This window comes from Quercus lobata, chromosome 4 (genome assembly GCF_001633185.2).
Source record: "Quercus lobata isolate SW786 chromosome 4, ValleyOak3.0 Primary Assembly, whole genome shotgun sequence".
Lineage (NCBI taxonomy): Eukaryota > Viridiplantae > Streptophyta > Magnoliopsida > Fagales > Fagaceae > Quercus > Quercus lobata.
The window spans coordinates 83,740,562-83,762,390 of record NC_044907.1 but is presented as its reverse complement, the minus strand read 5'-3'; the positions used below and the strand labels follow the sequence as shown (position 1 = coordinate 83,762,390).

The 21,829-nt window shown below is 34.1% G+C and overlaps 1 protein-coding gene across 1 annotated transcript; it reads right to left on the bottom strand.

Annotated features, from left to right (window-relative positions):
* Positions 1 to 2,135: 2,135 nt before the first annotated feature.
* On the bottom strand, positions 2,136 to 21,560 carry LOC115987387 (TMV resistance protein N-like). The gene is made up of 11 exons (XM_031110915.1): positions 21,349 to 21,560; positions 21,109 to 21,267; positions 15,534 to 15,568; positions 15,364 to 15,440; positions 14,949 to 15,099; positions 12,675 to 13,725; positions 12,252 to 12,552; positions 10,992 to 12,142; positions 8,557 to 8,673; positions 7,143 to 7,486; positions 2,136 to 2,969 (listed from the first exon to the last, which is right to left on the bottom strand). Exons 1-7 carry the CDS (start codon positions 21,427 to 21,429, stop codon positions 12,283 to 12,285), a joined length of 1,824 nt encoding a protein of 607 aa, XP_030966775.1. The 5' UTR covers positions 21,430 to 21,560; the 3' UTR covers positions 2,136 to 2,969; positions 7,143 to 7,486; positions 8,557 to 8,673; positions 10,992 to 12,142; positions 12,252 to 12,282.
* Positions 21,561 to 21,829: the final 269 nt, after the last annotated feature.

Here is a 21,829-nt window from a genome sequence, read left to right as displayed (position 1 = left end):
GTTGTTAATTAAATTTATTATGAATAAAACTTGTTAAAACAAACAAAATAAATATCATGTCAAAATCATGCAGCGGAAAAATAAATAAGACAAGATATGATGATTTGGGAAAATTAATGAAACAAACTAGTTTCACAGTAAAAAACCTGGAGGGAAATCTTCCCCAAAAAAATTCACTAAAATAAAAAGAAGTTTCAGATATAGAACAAAACATTTGTCCCTAGACTCTACAATCCCCATAGATGAACTTACAGTAGAAACCTTCTACCGCTTCAGAACCCTTGAACTCTTCAATATATGAACGCCACCCTTTTCGCATAGATCCAAATTCAGGACTAACCAATGATGCATGGCTCCTAGTATGTGACTAACATACCAACTTGAAGAAGATTGTTGGCTACAAAATTCTTTACTTCATCAACAATGAAGATCAAGAAACACTTGGTTACAAAACCTTAAGGTGTAAAGATGCAGTAGCTTTTTTCAAAGAGAATAAGGCATTGGTCACCTTTTGCATGTGTTCTCCTTGTATTCTCTTATATGACGGCCTTTAAAATAAAACTTATATATGTCTAGGGTTGTGAGAAAAGAAACCCTACACAAATACATAAGTATGGACCAAAAATCAGATCTAAAAAATTGATTTTCGTAATTCTCAATAGATAGCTATCTGTTGAGCCATCTGTTGCAACCTACGAGAGCTATCGAGCTTTAATGAATTAGCACCTGTGAATTAGCACCTCTTGAATCAACACTTCTTCACTTGTTTCTTAGATAGATTTGCATGACTTCAACACTAGACTTGAACTCTTGTTCCTTGAAGTACTAAACATATCCTAGATCTACCCAAATACAAGTGAAGTGTGTTTTGTCAAAGGATTAGCCAATTCCATAATGACATATGTTCCTCACATGATTTACATATGTCCTAACAAACATAAATGCACACTCACCTTTCATGAATTTCTGTTGTGCCACTGCTTTAAGTGAGGTGATGTTGTGTATGTGAGAAGTGACAACAAAAGAGTAAGAAACCTCTGGTGATTGCAAGTATGGGGGAACTAAGGCTAATATACTCAACAAAACAAAGACTACTGTTGATTTTCATTAACCTTCCGCCAAAACAAATGGAGCATTAATAAGAATTTAGTGCAAAATAACTTCAAAATTAAAAAAAAAAAAAAAAAATTTACAATCAAACAGGCAAATGATTTATATATGGTTTATAAGCAATAAATTTCCTTGTATCTTGTAAACTCCCAAAAGCCCCCATTACTTAGTCTTGCAAAGTCTTGCAATTGCAAAAAATTTGGCAATTATGCTATAGTGCCATCCTATTTTTATGATGGCATTGTAGCAACTTGTAAAAGGTTTATATTGTATTTTATGATGGTGGGTGGGTATTTTTAATTATTTTTTATGAAGAGGAAGAGAGAGAAAGAGTAGGTGAAATTAATATTTTAATGAATAGATGAGATAGATAAAAATTAGGATTTGAATGCTCTAGGTTTGTTAAAATGACTTACTAAAATTTGGAATTTATTCTTTTAAGCATAGGTATATGGAGTTGTAAAACTCCAAATATCCTATTTTTTAGCATTGTGACACAAAATACATGCATTACTCGGATATGAATTTGCTAAAATTTTTATAATATTGCTACAGTAGACTTCTACATATAAAAGTTACTATTCACCAATTGTAAACTTAAATTTAATTCTTTTATTTCTCGCTCTATTTTCTCTATCTTTCATAGTCTCACTCTCTCCCATGTCTTTCACAGTGAGTAATATTTGTACATTATTTAATGTGTGGTATGATAAAATAGAAGTTGGGAAGTTGGGTGTATTATAAAATGGTATGGTATAATAGATGAAGTTAAAATAGAATAGTTTGGAGATACCGGATACTAATGCTTGTAAAATGAAAATGGCATAGTATAAGCTTTTGACACTCACATGATTAAGAAACTCACATATTATGGATGTCCTATATACAAATCTTGTGGATAAGAAAAGATTCCTTTGTATCGTGGCCTACTTTCTCTGGAAAAAAAAAAAAAAGGGTTACCACATAGGCCTTATATGAAGCTACAAAGTCTATGTATCAAGGGCTGCACTTAACGCAAATTCTGAAGTTAAAATTGGACAAAAAGATAAAATTATATGCATGCCCAATAGGTAGCTGCAGAGTCAATTTAACGATGACTTACAAGTCCTAGGCCACCTTCATATGAATTCTTGCAATCAGAGTTAGCATGAGCCATAAATTCTCTATCTTGGAATCTTCTTTGAGTGTGGGACATCATTAGAGCTGCCTTCATCACTAGGTCCAGCCCCATCATACTCATCACGACTTCACTTAATTTTAGTACCTCTATTGAATTGTCAAAATCATGATAAACATCCAAACACTGATTAGGAGTTAGGCAGGTGTTGTTGCTGGATTGAGCCATCATTTCCTTGATATCTTCGATGTCTTGCTCATATAGTAGACGAAATCCACATTTCTCAACCTCAATGTTTTGGTAGGAAGGATCATTAAAATTAACCTCCATCTCAATGAATCCATTCTCATCAATTTTACTTGATACTACTCCCTTATTCTCATCAAAATTTTGAGGGGGTAGATAAAACATCCAAAGGTGAGGTGATTCAGTCTGAATAAATATAACACTATAGGTTTCAAAAACAGTTGCACCTTCATGTTTATTGACTAGAATCTGACAAAAAAGTTGCAGGTCAAGTAAACCATGATTATTTGAATGAAGATCGGGGCTTGTAAAAAGAGCACACATAGCCATTCCAAACCACTTATTCCACGAACAAGCAGGCACTTGTACATTCACTATAGCCCCCAAATGCTAATGACTAAACCATTTCGGAATTTCATTTCCAAGAATAACAAAACCAAAGATAGCATAGCAAAGTAGCGAGGGACCATCGCAAGTGACCTTGTAGACTATATATCTGAAACATGGAAATCATGATATTTAGAATTGACATATATATATATATATATATATATAGAGAGAGAGAGAGAGAGAGAGAGAGAGATGCAACAAAATTTCATTCAATTAGATTTCAAGAAGAATAAAGAAATAAGAGAGAAAAAGAAAACAAATTAGAAATTAATAAAAAAGTGAAAGGAGAGGAAATAAAAGAGAAAGAATGTGCGTGGCAAGAAAGAACTTATAGATTATGCAGTAGAGTCCGTGAAGTGTATGTGAAGCTCCCATCATGCAATTCCTATTAAAACTAAACTAAGTCAAGTCTAATAACTCCTTTTTTTTTTTCTTTCTTTTTTAAGAGTAGTGTTTACTACTGCTGCTTAGTCACGATTTCAATTGTTTTTTTCACGCATGTGTGTAAAGGTGTGTGCATTATATTATTTACAACAAGTTTTTGCCATTTTTTTTTTAAGATTAGGTGTGCAAGTGGCAGTGAACTTTTTTTTTTTTAGAGTTGACAGTTGAACTTGAGAGTTAAGAGTTAAGACTTGTGTATATATATATATATATATATATATATATATATGCCTCATCATCCTACTCTGCAATTCCTACCTCACAAAAACAATATAAAGTCTTCTCAAAAAAAAAAAAAAAAAATCTAAAGTCATTTCTCTATACATATAAAATTAGGTCTATGTTTCTGTTATGTGACACATATTCCTTAACTTTTCACCTTAGCAAAATTTATGTCCAAGTATTAATTCATTGTCATGTCTTAAATGGATAAGTGCATTTATTTTGATATATTACTTAATCATAGGTGAAGCAGTAATTATTGATTTATGTAAAAGGAGTTTATATGATTATTTTTATAAAATTTGTATCAAATACAATTGATTTGGAATATGTATATATATGAGTCTTAATGCTAAGAGGATAGAAAAATAAAATGATAAAAAAAAATGTTTTAGTTTTCCTTGCATGCTTGATAGAAAGGATGAAAAAAAATAAAAGAATAGAAAATGTGATTTTAGATAATTTTCTAATTAAACCCACTGTCACCACCCACCAGGAAAAGCCATGTTCATCTCTAATTAGTTGACTTCATAATATTTTGCCAAGTTTTGAGACTTCACAATTTTACACATCATTCTTCTAATATATGTTTTCTAATTGAATTTAGATTCTTTTATATATTTCTTCTCAAAAAAAAAAAAAAGATTCTATTATATATTTAAACCCTCCATTAGAATACTCTCACATCATATTTTATATAAGTTTTAGAATAAATAGTTCCATATATGAATACAAACATAATAAATGCTATTAATAACTACTACAATTGTCAATTTTATATTTAAGACAAAGATAAAAAATAAAGTTACATTTTGTTTAAGTTTCTTGTGCATTGCACAAGTTATTGACTAGTTATTTTAGTATTTAAGGAAATTACATTTATATCCCATTCATTTAAAGGTAGCGCATGGCAGAAAAATCCTAACAATTTTTTTTTTTTTTTTTTTTTGTTAGCAAATTAAAAAATATGAAGGAAAAAAAAATGTCATGAGACTGCAACACGATTTGTTAGCTAGTGGTTGAAAATGTCAAGGACACTCTTTTTAAGAGATTATGTATATGCAATCTTAGTAAATAAAGAGAAAAGGCAGAGAACAAACAACAATGAGATTTACGTGGTTTCAGTAACGTGCCTACATCCATAGGAGAAGCCACAACTGATTTCACTATGAAAATTAGAGCTGCAACAAATTTATATTATTCGAATTTAACTATCCTAACTAACTTGTTGACACTCCTTTCACTTTGCTACCTCCCACCCCACGAGGCCTCTAAACTGGGACTCTTATTCAAAATATGAGCCACCATCTCTAGGCATTCTTGTCCTCCTTCAAGATCTTGAATGCATGAATCCAATTTCTCATTCTGGTTTTGTGCATTCTTGAGGATTCCATCATAATTGCTTATCTTGTGACCAAGATTGCAATGCAACATTTATCTTTGAAATTGCAAGGTAACAGACGGTGAAAATTCAAATATGTGTAAAAACACCCTTGAACGTTTAGACCCCCAATTTACAAATTAACCAATTCAAGCTTTATGACAAACAACTAGTGTGCGGAAAATGAACATAAACTATAAACAAAATTGGAAATCAATCTAAGCCAATTATAAATCACATCCACAGCAAAAAATAAGAGGCAAAGATAAAGGAAAGAGAGATGCAAATACAAGGACAACACACGATGTGTTATCAAAGAGGAAACCGAAGCCCTTGGCGTAAAACCTCTCCGCCGCCCTCCAAGCGGTCAATAATCCACTAGAAAATGTAGTTGGGATACATGAACAGCAATAGACCCTCCAAGCCTAATCTACCTGATGTACCTAAGCCCTCCAAGCTTCTTGCTCCAATGAGGTTGCGCCGAACCTTTTTCTTTTCTAGCTTACCAGATTCCGCTACTTGACCATAGCATCCGCCATCCTTGGCATCTTCCAATGCTTCCCAAAACTCCAAAAACACTCAACACTCTAAATGGGTGTGGGTAGTGTTTGGATAGAAATCTCCTCTCAATAGGTATGACAATGAGAGAGGGAATGAGAATAGACTACAAAGGTTTTTCTCTAAGAATGAGTAGCTCTCTCTAATTGGGTGGGTGTTTTTAAGAAACCTCTCTTAGGGTTTTTCTTTCTGAATGGCCACACATATTTTGTGGGAATGAGGGCTATTTATACTGGTGTGAGAATGGAATGCGAAGAGTCAGTTTTTCTAAAACAGGACTGCCTGGCGACTTGACCTCGCGACTTGATTGAGTCGCGAGTTCAAGCCGCGAGCTAACTGAGTGGCCAGTCTGGATTTTTGTCCTGTAGTGCTCCAGCTGGCATGACTGTTCTGCTCCCCTGCATGCTCTACACGTGTGCAACTTTTGGCGGCTTGCAAGCCGCGAGCCTCCCGCGAGATCCAGCCGCGAGTCCCTGCTTCACTGCACAGTCTTGAGCATTTCTTCGCACTCTCTCACACACTACCCTTACATGATTCCCACCTAAATACAGGATTTCTAAGTGCTGTATTACAAGCAAATTTGTCACGGAATAAAGCCAACACATGGTTGATTAAATTCAACCTTACAGACGGAGTGCCTACAGCCATAAACAAGCAATCTTGAGATATATAACAAAGAAAGTGCCTACAGCAATACAAAAGCAAGCTGTAACGTAAAGCTGCATGTACCATCTAATTGCATCAGATTTTGTGGTAAATGCAAGCCACTATAACATACAAAACAAATAGTGAAAGCCTCCAGTATGCCTCAAAATTAATGAGCCTGCCATAATCTGAATGAGAGCTTCTAATTGATTTGTTTATGAATTTATCTGTTTTAATGATTTGTTATGGTAAAAAGAAATAAAATGCAGCAGGGCAGATACAAATTTGGATTAATATTTAAAAATACAGCATTATCTTTTTCTAGGCAATACAACAATTATTTTTGCATTTATCTAACCCCATTAGTCAAAGATTCCAAACTAACCCAAATTAAGCCAAGTACTTAAACAATTAGACAATATAATTGAAAAGCAACAAAGTCAGAAGAGAACGCTGAAGAACATACCATTTCATAAGAAGAAGAAAAAAGTGAACTCTGACAAAGAAAGCTAAAGTAAAAATAAGCCAAAATTCGTTAAAAAAAATTACAATCTAACATCTTCATGAGCAACTTTTAGGCAATGTCAAGAACATAATTGTATGATTTACGCCTATCAATTCCAACTACCATTTACATATATTGGTAGAATATGTCCATAAAGAAGTTTTCGGAATAGAAAGAGAGTGGAAGTAATAAGGGGTTTCATGGTTCTAACGGCCTATGCTTATAATGGAAATCACTTAACGAGCTACATTTTTCTTTGTTCTAAATTGTATGATACAAAGAATCCAATGAAGGTTATAAATAGTTATACATTCGGTCCATTTGACAACCTTAAAATCATGGTACCTAATGGTATTACAAAACAACAATATTCTTTAAAACCATGGTGTAGTCTATTTATGATATAGGTCTTCATCGTACTACATCAAACACAGAAATATCATTCAATCAAAAAAAATCCAAAGAAAAACAAAAGGACAGATGCATTAGGAATGAGACCAAAAAAATAAGAAAAGCATGCTCACCTTTCAGAGACACTACTTGCAACTGCTTGAGTCACAAATAGAGTGAGAGAGCGAAGAGTGACAAACCACTGGAGCGTGCAGATGATGAGTGACTGAGGCCGACATACTCAACAAAGCAAAGATTAGTTCAAAATAGACAAAGAAAATTGAACATAAGAGAACGGAAACAGAGGGAGAGAGAGAGAGGTTTGCTTTGTTACTGTTGATGGAGCGAGTTCAAATGCATAGAGAATCACAAGATAAGGATGCTTTGCTTTGTGAGTTTTCTGTGAGGGGCAAACATTTTGCCAAAATGTATTCTGTTGACCAATAAATTTATTTCTGGATCATCTGTGTCTTCTATCCTACCAAACACAAGAAAATGTGAAAAAAATAAAATAAAAAAATAAAAAATCCACCAGAACAAACAGAACGTAAATAAGAATTTGGCACTAAATAAACCAAAAAATAAAGAAGTTCCAATCAAACAACCAAATCATGTTTATATGGTTGATTTGCATTAACTTTCCTTGTACTTGTTTCCTGATACAAGTTTATCAAAACCGGTAGTAAAAGATGGTTGTACATAATTAGAAAAAAAAAAAATAAAGCAAAAAAAAAAAAAAAAAAAGGACAGCTATAATTTATTCCTAAAACAATATTAGAGACAACAAATTTTACAACTTTTTCATAAGGGTAAAACTTAAGTGCATCACATTATGTTTCCTAGTTAAATTCAAGCACTCGATTGCATGAATCATTAAAAAAAAAAACTAAATTTATAGATTATGGTGACCCCAAGTATAATATGGTAACTTAATTTATGGAATGTTGTAAAATTGTTGTGAATTTTTGTTGTATCCCAAGCTTTATAGTTGCACTTACCAAACGGTTGATATTTCAATAAGATAGGAGCAATAAAAGTTGAATTTAAAATTATAGTATCTTAATTTACTATAATGTTGAACTTGCATGTGTTTGCATGTCTCTATGCAAATACTCCCTCCGTCCCAAGTTATTTTTCTTGTTTGAAAAGTCAAACTTTATAAGAGAACATTATTTATTGTCTTGTCTACCTTATAAAAATGTATAAGTTTACAAAACTACCCTTAAATAAATTTATTAGCGTTTTTTTTAAAGAGTTATTCTTAATGATGCAACAAAAAAGGTGCTCCAATTAGATTGATTTTTTTAAATATTTGTTAGTTTTCTTTTTAAATAGTTTTGAAAATAAAACAAGGATATAATAGGAACATTAGTAAATTAATAACTTTTACATTTAGAAACAGGACAATATTTTGAGACTTCCCAAAATAGAATAAAGAACAAACAAATTGGGACAGAGGGAGTATAATTTTCGCTAGGTTTTTATGCCAAATTAGATTGAAGGCTTGATGTCATAAATTTATTAAGCTAGAGATATGTGTTCACTTACAGAAGGTGTGAAGCCACAGACAGAGTTCTATCCTGCTTTTGAATCTGCCAATAGTTCATTGGCAGTTTTAATATAAGATGTCAACCCCCCAGGATAGCTCGAATAAAGCCAAACAACCTGGAGCAAAATTGCAGTTAGAAGAAGAAATGAAAAGACAAGTAGCTAATTTAAAATTAACCAAGCAGATGAAGAACCATGGTTAGGATCCTCTTCAAAAACCCAAAAACAGAACAAATTAAAAAAACAGATGAAAAGACAAACTCTTTTTAAGAAGGAAAAAGAAGATTCTCAATTAAGTCATGCATGAGGCATTGGACCATTGGTGTTACACCCAGGAAACAAAATAAAGAAAATTTTGCCATTTCTAGTTTGCCCCTTTTAACTAAAAGGATTTTTTTTTTTTTTTGAATATTTTGTGGGACCTTATTATTAGCAATAAAAACTTGTTGGCATGTTTAATCTCAATCTGTAAATTAATATCAAAAACTTCTTTATCTTTAATATTTGCTAGTTCTTTGAACCTTACACCCCAAACCCCAAACAATTTCTTGCAAAACCAAACAATCCCAAATATTTCTCACCAATCAAACAAGCCAACTAAACTCCAAAAAACAATTCCAACCACAACACAACAATCAGCTTAAGCTAATAAACTTTGAAGAATTAGAGTTCCCTTAAGAAATTAAAAATAGGAAAATATGAACTGTTACACCCCGAATACTTATCAATTATCATACATCACCTATAAACAAAAAATGAAAACAAAGTCATCTCAAATTGCAAGAGTAACCTATGTTATATACCAAAGATCCCCTCAGATTGCATATCAGCAGTTCCTTGCAAAGTACTTATCATACATAAGTCCACAAGTACTACTAAGAGAACAGAATTTCTATTGCTAATCCACTGTTACTCAAGAAGGCTTAATAGCAGAACTATTCAAATGCATACATAATGAAGCCCTTTAGTTTCTCAGAGATGGCTCACATATAAAAGCAAAACATATCACAACTATATATGATTCCTGTAGTCAATGATAGAATTTGGATCATCAGTGTTGATATATTAAATATGTTGTATGTTATGTTTATAAAAATCAACTCTAATGTTTATTTGCACACGAAAGCTATTAGATTTTCTTTCATACACAGTTCTTATAAGTCCATAAGAGAGGTTAATAATTAATAGTTCAACCATGGAAAATTTTATAAATTTGTTATCAGCACATGGAAAGTGACACCAAATTAATTGAAATAGGAACACATATATAGTCAAGTTCAAATGATTAGAACATAAATATACATACAGGAGGCCCTTTTTCAGTTTGGCTCGGGCATTTTGTCAAACACTTTTAGGGCAATGGGATTGCCTCTCTTCACATACAATGAAGAACTATCAAAAGGTACCGATTTCTATTCATTGTTCCTAGCTTTTGAAAAAGTTTTTCCACTAATCTTGCTGAGTTCTCACCCAAAAACAAATGGGTGTTTTTATCTTAGCCTTCTGTTAAACTTTGCCGTAAGCTTTCTATTTACTTTTGAAAAGAGTAGCTGAAAGGAATGGGCATAGATTTGAGAAAAATTGTCCACGTTTGCAGGCAGAAGAATAGAATCAAAGTCAAAACTCAAATTATATGATTTATATACATGGACAGATTTAAATCTCAAAAATAGCATGCTAAGAATTAGAATCCTTCCAAAAGCAACCCAAAGTTTTTGAAATTGAAAGTTCAAATTTGAGTTTTACATTGATAAATTGAATTGTGTGGTAATATTTTATTTTTCTTTTTTTAAGGGACGATTCATAGTGATCGTTGGCAGAAGAAGGGAAGAATTAGAAAGAGTGAGAGGAGGGTTTCAACCATAGGGAGTTTGAAGAAGAAGAAAGAACAGAGAGAGTATCATTAATCAAGTACAGGCTACTGAAATATATTATAGCTTGGATAAGTCTAGGACACCATTTTTGTCACAACTTGATAAAATGGTCGGCAATTTTCAGAAAGCGTTCTTTTTATTTTTATTTATTTTTCTCAATGAACGTGCAGGGCTTTTAGTAAACCCAAAGATGCAGAGTTCCATCCACAGCACATGGGATTTTCGGACCATCTTGTAGCCAGGTAGTGGATTAATTTAGGATACTACTTCTTTAATAAATAAAAAATAAGTTGTGAAAAAAAATCATCAACAATAATAAAAGAAGGGAACCAATAATGAGCTATGCAAGATCAATATTGAAGTTGAGCTACAGCCTATTTAAAGTTTAGAAGGCTCTATGTAACAAGGGCTGCAGTTAAAAGGTAATTTTTAAAGTTTAAATAAAAAAAATAAAGTACAAGTATTTGCCAAAGAAATGGGGGAAAAAAAACACACAAACAAAGCAAAACAAACATATAGTAACCAGTAAGACCTGTAATAAAAAGAAAGATGATGACTTACCAGTCTTGAACCACCTTCAATAGAATGAACCAGGCAATCAGAGTTACAATGACCTATTCTTCCTTTATATATGTTTGATTCCTCTTCAAATGTGGTACGTCATTAGAGCTACTTTCACCACTAGGTCCAGCCTCATCGCATTCGTCATGGCTTCACATAATTTTAGTACCTTCTGTTACCAACATTGAATTGTCCAAATCATGTTGAGCATCTACGTCCTCATAAGAAGTGATGCAACTAATGTTGCTAGGGTAAGCCAGTTCTCTGATATCATCCATGTCTTGCTCGTATACCATTTGAAACCCACATTTCTCAAATTCCAAGTCTGACTCCCTAGAAAATTGAAATCTAACTTCCAACTGAATGGATTCATTCTCATCAATTTGACTCAATACTGCTCTCGCATTCTCATCAAAAAATTCAAGGCGAAAATAGAGTAGCCAAAGGTGATGTGATGAAATCTGAACATAGTTAATGCTCAATTTTGCCAGCTCTCCTACACCAACTTCAATGTAACAAATAATATGACATTTTTTAAAGAAACTGTAATTTTTCGGATAAAGATCAAGGGGTGAAAAAACAGCACAAGCAGCCATTCCCATCCACTTATTACATGAATGAATAGGCATTTGTATATTCACATTTTGTTTCCAAGAAGTAACTTGTGATTTTACCATATTCCCCATACTTTGATGGTTAAACCATTCCATAATTTCACTTCCAGGAATAAAAGTACTAATGGTTGCCTCTGTAGGTTCCTTGTAATCCCTTAAATGTAATACAGCAAGGTTAGTCAAATGCTCAACTGAAGAGGGAAGTTTTGTAATAGCGGTGCCATCTAAGTGAAGTTTTGACAAGCATTCCATGTTTCCCATAAATTCTAGAATTCTCTTAATTTTGGAACAATTAGAAAGATTAAGAATCTCAAGAGACTCCATTTCAAACTTTTTTGGAAGACTTCTAAGGTTTTTGCAACCTTCTAGATCAAGAAGAGTAAGCCTTTTATGAACCACAACAGATGGGCGAACCTTAATTAATCCTATACAACCTTTAACAACGAATTTCTCAAGATTGGGAACTCCGGTAAAGTCAGGGGTTTCAATGAGGCTTAAGGAATTGTTCAACTCGATGAACTTTAATTTGTCCAAGTACTGTTAAAATCCCCCCAAAAAAAGGTAGAATAATTAGGTTCCACAAACCTTACAATTTATTAAAAATAAAAAAACAAAGTTGTACACTAGTATTAAATAACAATCTTACCTTTTTTCCTTTCCAAAGTTGTTCAACTTTGCTATGACACGTGAAGTTCAACAAGCTTATCCGGTTGAAAACTTAATGGCAAAGATTTTGAAGGATACTCAATCCAATCAAGAAATCTTAAGCCATTAGGAATTTCTTTAGGGCCATGCACAAGGTGAACACCATAAATTATAAGCAATTCAAGGTTGGGCATCTTTGAAAAGGCATCAGGGTTCCAATATGCCTCTTTGGATTTATGCAGTTCACCCAATTCAGTCACCATATAAAGATCTAGGACTAGGCCTTTAATAGCTTCTGTTCCCTAATAATCAAGAAAAAAGGATGGGTGAGTACTAGATATATGAATACTAGAGTTATTCAAATTTTAACTTTGTTGAATAACATGATAAGCTGTGTACTCGAGTTCTATAAATGATCTCTTACCATATTTTTCATCAAAACATTGTGAATGTCTTCATATAACCACAATTTGCTCCACTTTCTAGGTTCTTGAGGAAAATCTCGACGAACTATGTCTTGACCCATTATTTGTAGTAATTCATGCATCCAAAGTTTATTTTCATATTCTTTTAAGAGAGACTTTTCAATGAGAATCCTTATTCCAATGTCAGGGTGAAGGCCAAGACACTCAAGTATTTTCACTACATAGTCTTTATTCTTCATGTTAAAGAAACATGCAATATGTATAAATATTTCCTTCTCCGTATCCTCAAGTCCATCAAAACCAATTTGAAGTGTATTGTTAATTTTTTTTTCAGGAAATTGTTTGAGCCTATCTAATGTACTAACCCATTCCTTCGTACTTCTATTAATCAAAAAAGAACCCAAAACCTCAATAGCTAGAGGAAGGCCTTTAGCATAATTTACGAATTGTATATACAACTCTAGATAATCTTTGGCCGGATGATCATTGCTAAAAGCATTCAAACTAAAAAGCTGAAGATCATCATCGTTACTCAATCCTTTAGCCTCGTATATTCCATATACCTTTAGCCTTGTCAACAAATGCTTATCTCTCATTGTGATGATAACTCTACTACCTAGACCAAACCAATTAGGCTCCCTAGCCAACTTTTCTAATTGATCGAATTGATGTACATCATCAAGAACAAGAAGAATCCTTTTGTTATATAACCTATTCTTGATCATAAGAACTTTATCATTAACATCTTGTGGGTGAGGTATACCATATTTTTTAGATTCTTCACTAATGTTAATGTTAGTGATAAAACTACAATCTTCAAATTCCTCAAAAAAATTTTGATAAACAACTCTAGCAAAAGTTGTCTTTCCAATTCCCCCCATCCCCCAAACCCCAATAATGCGAACATCATTTGATCCTATAACTAAAAGAGGCAGTAGGTCCTCCACTCGAGAATCTATTCCTACTAAATCTTTGGTACCTTTCAGGAATGTGTAACTTAATTTATTTAATATCATTTTCACAATATCTTGGATAAATTCTGACTCATGCCTGCAAAGAAGAGAAATCAAGTAATATGAGTGAACCACCCATAATACACTCTTATGAATAACCCTAAAATCCTTGCAAATTCTCACAGAGATGTAGAGAACTAAGTAAATGCAATAATTCCTACATGAGTAGTTGTCCCATATCACAACAAATAGAGTAATGAGTTACAGTTAGAGCCATACATACAAACAATGATATTAAGGTTTGATAGCTAATACCTTTGGTTCAATAGGAACTTAAGATCGAGGTGGTCGGCCCATACGGAGGAATAACAAGATTGAAAGACATTCTATTTGAAATGTACAAACATGTGTAGTGTGAGTTTCTTTGAACGCCGAAATATTCATGATATATTTGGGATTAAAAAAAAATCATTGTGTGAATTGGAAATTTGTTTCTTGTTTTAAGTATAATAGCACTATTTAGAGTTTGTGAATGTCATTTGCAGTTGTAAATCATGTGATTGTGATCTGTATTTTATAGATTTTAGTCAGTGTCATACAAAGGTGTAGACATGGAGTTTTCTGATTTACATGAAGTATCATTGCCTTGTGTGGATGTTCTAGTCTATTTTTTGTATCCAGAATTACAACAAACTAGCATCAAAGCTCTGGTTTTTAACCTAATCCAATTCAAGAGAAGATATCATTTAGTAAGTAAACAGATTGTTTAACCCAAGCCCACACTAGCTTACTTTATAAAAGTTAGTTATCTTATTTACATCAAGCTTCATTAAGGTGGTGCTTTTGTTGTAGAGAATGAAAATTTGTTTGATGGAATTTGAGTCAATGTGAAATTTTTTTGTAAACTATTTTAAATTTGAATGAATCTCACATTGAAAACTTAAGGAGATACAATATCTCCTATGTAAAAATGGTAATCCCAAAAATAAAAGAAGATAGTAATGAACTACAATCAAAGACTTACGGTTGTATTATTATAGTTATAATAACAATACATGTCAAGGTAATCCCACATCTGAAACAGGTGCCCCTCTTTACCCAAAAAAAAAAAAAGGAAAAAAAGAAGAAGAAACAACTGCCCCTTTGTGTTGCATTATTATGTCAAGTATTCGTGTCAAGGAAATCATCACACAACCAGAAATGGATGTTGTTGCTATCATGTCAAATGCATTAGAATCACATCCTAACTACAAGTTACAAAACAAATCCAGTATATGTCAATTAAACCATACTTTAATATATTTAGTGGAAATAATTTACCTATCCTGTAAAGAAAATCCAGCGAGATTGGCCACTTTTGTCAAAGTAGCTTTCCAAGTGTGAACTTTATTTATATTCTTCTCGAAATTTTTTTCATATTCAATGAAGGCTTCTGCATAACTTCCCATCAGTTTGCGTACCTCAGATGGATCTACATCATAAAAAATGGGCAAAACTATTAGCCCTATCTTTTCTCTGCATTCCATGATCTTAACAAGTTCATCCAGACACTATGTTGAGGATGCATAGTTTCTTGAGAGAATGGCAATAGCAAACAATGATTCTTCTATTGCTTTTAAAAGCTCAAATGAAATAGGTTTTCCTCTCTCGAGATTTTCCTTATCTCTAAAGGTGAACGCCCTCCTGTTTCAAAGCAGTGTGTAGATGGTCTGTAAAACTCTTGCGAGTGTCCCACCTCTGAAACTTAGAAAGACGTGGTATTTCCATTGATGGCTTGAAGAAGATGGGTTACTTGTATCCATGGAAGTCAATCTAAGTATACAAGTAAATCTTGAATCAAAAAATAAATATGTATCAATGAGAAAAAAAAAAAAAAAAAAGATTTAGAAGTAAGTGAGAACTTACAGATTTTGGAAAATTGCAGTCCATGAAGCTCTTATCTGCAGATTTTGGAAAAGATTTTGGAAAATAAATATGCAATTGGTACTTAAAATAAATGAGCACCGTTCTATGTCTCGGACTCTGTCAACTTCCATTTTCAGTCTAAGTCAATAACTTTTTTAAAAAAGTAGGTGCGCAAGTGGCCCTTTCTTTTTCTTTTTTTTTTTAAATACGTAGGTTGATATAGACTTAACTTCAAAAATATATGAAACCCTCCCCTGGAATGCAACGGCGTCTAATGTTTTTTTTATTCTGAGTTCTCTACTCCCATGGATCAAAGGTGAGACCCACTTTGCTTCCTACAAAGTTGAATTACATGCAAATGTGATCAAAATGAAGGTAAAATGAGAGGTACTATTAGCATTAAAAAAAAATTAGTAAAATTTTAAGCCTCACTATCACTAAACTATTAGCAGCACTTTCCTAACTCTCATTCTTTCTCTCTCTCTCTCTTAACCAAAACCTTCACAATCAAAAGTAATGCCCTAACTTTCTCCCACAGCAAATTCGGATCAAACTCGTAACAATATCAAGACAACCAAACAGAACCTTAGAATCAAAATTAGCATTATTAAAAAAAAAATTAAAAATTAAAAAAGAAGCAAAATTTTAAGCCTCACTATCACTAACTATTAGCTGTTAGAATTAATTTGTAATTTTAATAAAGAAATTTCTAGATGATGGCTGTTAGTATTTCAGGTCTGTTGGTGTTCTGTGTTCCTAAGGGTCAGTTACTTGTATCTAGAAGTCTAGAAGACTCTTTCAAGTATAAATAAGTGCTATTGTACTGGTTTATGCAGATCAGAAAAATCTGCCTAGCATTGTGCAGGAGCAGCAGCTCTGCATCACAAAATAAAAAAAACCTTGTAATCCATTGCTATTTTTTAGTAAAAGTTCCGCATATGCCAACAAATTTTGGTATCAGAGCCAGCCTATTCAGCCTATACAGCACCTGATTTTTCTTTGTTCACCCAGCTTTAAACCTCTCTTTAGTTAATCTCCATGGATGCCAAATCTGGAGATGTCTTGTTTTCTTATTCAACAAACCAGGTTCCTATTTTCAATGGAGAACACTATGACTACTGGAGCTCTCAATTGATGACCATTTTCATTTCCCAAGATCTATGGGATTTGATTGAAGATGGTTTCCAAGACCCACCTGGAACTGGGAATTCTTCCTGGACTGATGAAAAACAAAAGGAGTACAAGGAGAAATTGAAGAAAAATGCTACTGCCTTGAGGATCATTCATCATGGGGTAAGCAAGTCTATCTATCCTAGAATCTTTGGTGTTAAAAAGGCAAAAGATGCATGGGAGATTCTGCAAAAGGAGTTTCAAGGCTCAAAAAAAGCCATCTCCGTTAAGCTTCAAAATTTGTGGAGAGACTTTGATAATTTGACAATGAAAGAAACAGAATCTGTCAAAGATTTCAATTCAAGAGTTGCTGAGATTGTTAATCAAATCAAGAGCTATGGAGATACTATTCAAGAGCAGAAACTTGTTGAGAAGATACTCCGGAGTTTGCCTCAAAAATTTGATCATGTAGTAGCAGCAATAGAAGAATCCAAAGATCTATCAGTTCTTACCATGTATGAATTGATGGGGTCTCTTGAAGCACATGAAGGAAGGATGAGCAGATTTTCAAGCCAGCCATTGGAGCAAGCATTTCAATCAAAGCTGAATGTTTCTCATAATGAATTTTCCAAAGAAGAACAAGGGAAAAGAGGAGGCAATTACCAAAAGAAGGGTCAGTATGGAAAAGGTCGAGGCAACTTCAAAGAAGGGCAGAACAGAGGACGAGGAAGGAATGGAGAAAAATACCAGCAAAAACCAAGTACCTCTAGTGGTCAATGTTTTATTTGCAAGAAACCTGGTCATGAGTCAAGGGAATGTCGTTTTAGATGCACTAGATGCAAAATTCCTAATCACTCTAAAAGAGATTGCTGGTACCAAGATAAACAAGAGAAAAATGATGCCAATTTTGTAAAAGATAGTCAAGAAAATCAGTTATTTTATTCTTGCTTGAATGCTCTACATGAAACACAAGATACATGGTTTCTGGATAGTGGATGCAGCAGTCATATGACAATGAATTCCAAGTCTTTTGTGGAACTTGATCGGAGCTATACTTCTGTAGTAAAGCTTGGAGATGGGAAGCTAAAGAAAGTTGAAGGAAAAGGAACCATTGCTGTCCATACTGAAGAAGGTAACCAAAAATTTATTCATGATGTTCTTTATGTGCCAAGCTTATCACAAAACCTTCTTAGTGTTGGTCAATTGCTTAGAAAAGGTTATTCTTTATACTTTGATGATGGTGTGTGTACTGTGTATGATAAGAAAAACAAATTGACAGTGGCAAAGGTTGGAATGTCACAAAATAATGTTTTCCCTCTTAGCATGCCATTACATGAGAAAATTTCTTTGAAAAGTGAGGTTGTTGATGAGTCTCATCTTTGGCATCTAAGATATGGCCATTTGAACTATCAAGGCCTTCAATTGCTGAAGCAAAGAAATATGGTGGTTGGTCTTCCTTCAATTCAGAAAAATGACAACGTTTGTGAAGGTTGTATATATGGCAAGATGCATCGTCTTCCATTTCCAAAGACAGCCTGGAGAGCTCGTGCTCCTTTAGAGCTTGTGCATGCAGACATATGTGGGCCAACTAGAACTCCATCATTGAGCAACAAAAGATATTTTCTTTTGTTTGTTGATGATTATACAAGGATGATGTGGATTTATTTTCTTGATCAAAAGTCAGAAGCATTCTCATTTTTTCTTCAGTTTAAAGCTCTTGTTGAAAGGCAAAGTGGTCATCAAATGAAGATCTTGAGAACTGACCGTGGTGGGGAGTTTATCTATAAGCCATTTATGCAATATTGTAAAGAAAATGGCATTCAAAGGCAGCTCACAGTTCGAAGAACTCCTCAACAAAACGGAGTAGCTGAACGGAAGAATCGAACAATTGAAGAAATGGCTAGAAGCATGCTCAAGGGCAAGGGATTACCCAACATGCTATGGGCAGAAGCTGTCAACACAGCAGCATATATTCTCAATCGCTCTCCAACAAAAGCAGTTAGAAACAAGACTCCATTTGAAGCCTGGCATAAGCGAAAACCTATGGTGAATCAGCTTAAAGTCTTTGGCTGCATAGCATATGCTCATATTCCCTCACAAGAAAGAGAGAAGTTTGATGAAAAGGGGGAAAAGTATATCTTCATTGGCTATAGTGATGAGTCTAAGGGATTTCGCCTTTTGAATCCCAAGACAAACAAGTTGGTGATTGCAAGAGATGTTATTTTTGATGAGTTGGCGGCATGGCAATGGGAGGAAAATGTCCAAGAAAGCAAAAACTTGGAAGTTCCTGCTTCTCTTGATTTTCAAGACAAGTCTAATTCACTTCCAAGCATGAATTCTGAAGAAGCCCCAAGAGCAACATCATCTCCAACTAGATCTTCAAGCACGGTCTTGCCAAATGCAGATACTTATGATTCAGACAGCCCTCCAAGGAAGTTTCGCTCATTGTCAGATATATATCAATCTTGTGAATTTGCATTATTTGCTAGTGAGCCACAAACCTTTGAAGATGCTGCAAAGGAGAATGTGTGGGCAAAAGCCATGGATGAAGAAATTGCTAGCATTGAGAAGAATCAGACATGGGAGCTTGTGGACCTGCCTAATGGAAGAGATGTGATTGGCTTAAAATGGATTTACAAAACTAAGTACAATGAAGATGGTTCAATTCAAAAGCATAAGGCACGTTTGGTTGCAAAAGGCTATTCGCAACAGCCTGGAGTAGATTTCCATGAAACATTTGCACCCGTTGTTCGCATGGAAACTATTAGAACTTTCTTAGCTCTTGCTGCACAAATGGAGCTTGAAGTATTTCAGCTTGATGTTAAGTCAGCATTTTTAAATGATGACTTAGAAGAAGAAGTGTACGTAGAGCAACCGAAGGGATACATGAAGAAAGGCAAAGAAGACAAAGTCTATCGACTTTGTAAGGCATTGTATGGCCTAAAGCAAGCTCCAAGAGCTTGGAATAGCAAAATTGACGGCTACTTTCGCCAAAATGGTTTTCAAAGAAGCATATGTGAGCCATCACTTTATGTCAAGCGTGAAGGTACTAGAGATTTTCTAGTAATTTGCTTATATGTTGATGATTTGATCTATATGGGCACAAATAGGAAGATGGTTGAGGATTTTAAAAAGGCCATGATGAAAGAATTTGAGATGACTGATTTGGGTTTGATGAAATACTTTCTTGGTTTTCAAGTGCGACAGTCCACAGGTGAAGTTTTTATTTGCCAAGAAAAGTACATTGAAGATTTGCTTAAAAAATTTCACATGGCAGCATGTAAACCAGTGTCCACACCTATGTCTTCTAATGAGAAATTGCAGCAAGAAGATGCAGCGGAAAAGGCAGATGCAAAGACGTATCGAAGCCTTGTTGGTTCTTTGATTTATCTCACAAATACAAGGCCAGATATTGTTCATTCAGTCAGCCTTATATCAAGGTTCATGAATCAGCCTAGCAAGCTGCATTATGCAGCAGCAAAAAGAGTTCTTCGCTACCTGCAAGGCACCAAGAAGCAAGGCATTTTATACAAAAAGGAGAATGGCAACAATCTTGTTGGTTTCACTGACAGTGATTGGGCTGGATCACTTGATAACAGAAAAAGCACATCTGGCTACATCTTTTGCTTGGGATCAAATGTGATTGCTTGGAGTTCAAAGAAGCAAAAGACAGTTGCCTTATCTTCAGTAGAAGCTGAATATATTGCAGCAACTGATGCAGCATGTGAAGCTATTTGGCTAAGGAGATTACTTTCAGATTTGCAACAAAAAATTGAAGAACCTACTGTTATTTGCTGTGACAATATGTCAGCTATTGCAATGACTAAGAATCCTGTTTTTCATGCAAGGACTAAGCACATTGAGCTTAGGCACCATTTTATTCGAGACTTGGTTGGTGAAGGTGAAATCCAACTGCAATTTGTCAGTACCAATGATCAGCCAGCAGATGTTCTCACCAAAGCAGCTACAGTTGACAGAATGGAGTGGTTCAAGAAGCAATTAAAGATTACAAATTAAGAGGGGGTGTTAGAATTAATTTGTAATTTTAATAAAGAAATTTCTAGATGATGGCTGTTAGTATTTCAGGTCTGTTGGTGTTCTGTGTTCCTAAGGGTCAGTTACTTGTATCTAGAAGTCTAGAAGACTCTTTCAAGTATAAATAAGTGCTATTGTACTGGTTTATGCAGATCAGAAAAATCTGCCTAGCATTGTGCAGGAGCAGCAGCTCTGCATCACAAAATAAAAAAAACCTTGTAATCCATTGCTATTTTTTAGTAAAAGTTCCGCATATGCCAACATTAGCAGCACTTTCACACAACTTTCCTAACTCTCATTCTCTCTCTCAAGAAACCAAACCTTCACAATCAAAAGCAATGCCCCAACTTTCTCCGGATCAAACTCTTAACAATTTAAAACAACCAAACAGCATCTAAGAATCAAAATTAGCTGGCCCACACTTCCGTACCTGATTTCGACCGAAGACGAAGAGCTGCTTGAATCGCCGATCGAGATCTTCGAACAAAAATGTTTGAGAGAGTCCGTACACGGCTTCGAAATCGGAATGGTGAAGTCGTGCGTTTAGGGACAAGTTGAATAAGAGAAAGTAGATCGATTTGGTGAAATCCTTAAAATAATTTAGAAATGTGAGAAACGAGAAACTGGAAATTTAAGAAGTGATCTTAAAAAGACTGTGTTTAAATTTTACCTGTGGGGAATGGATTGAGGAGAATAGGGTTTCGAAGGAGTGTGGATTTGGAGGAAGGGTTTTGATTTTTTGAGCTCCCATTGCTTGTGTGCTGGAAAAAGGAAGAAGCTTGGTAGTGGAAATGGAAAATGGAATTACTGGGAAATGTGAAGAGGTCTGTTTGGTTGTGAGGATTGGATCTCTTGGCGCGAAAAAGGATGGAGAAAGAGGGAAATTGCGTTGTTGTATTCTGAGTCGTTGGGCTAAAATTTCAAATAGTTTGTGGGGTTTTTTTTTTTTTTTTTTGAGAAGTTTGTAATAAGGCTCTTGCGTAAAATAAATTTTAATTTATATTTAACTTTTAATTAACTTGTATATAGGTATATAAATCGTCAATAAGGTAATCAAGGTTGGCCATTTATATTAAAGAGAGAATTTGGCACAAGTTATAAGAATGGAAAGGAAAAGCTTCCTTTGCAGGTGAGCCAAGAAATTTTGGATG

What these genes read in the sequence shown, in the direction of transcription:
- LOC115987387 (XM_031110915.1), bottom strand. Translation starts at nt 21,429, where the DNA reads ATGGGAGCTCAAAAAATCAAAACCCTTCCTCCAAATCCACACTCCTTC. An exon ending in CCTCAATCCATTCCCCACAG is followed by an intron (nt 21,268 to 21,348) that starts GTAAAATTTAAA and finishes AATTATTTTAAG; the next exon opens with GATTTCACCAAATCGATCTA. An exon ending in GGATTTTCTTTACAGGATAG is followed by an intron (nt 13,726 to 14,948) that starts GTAAATTATTTC and finishes TCTTCTTTGCAG; the next exon opens with GCATGAGTCAGAATTTATCC.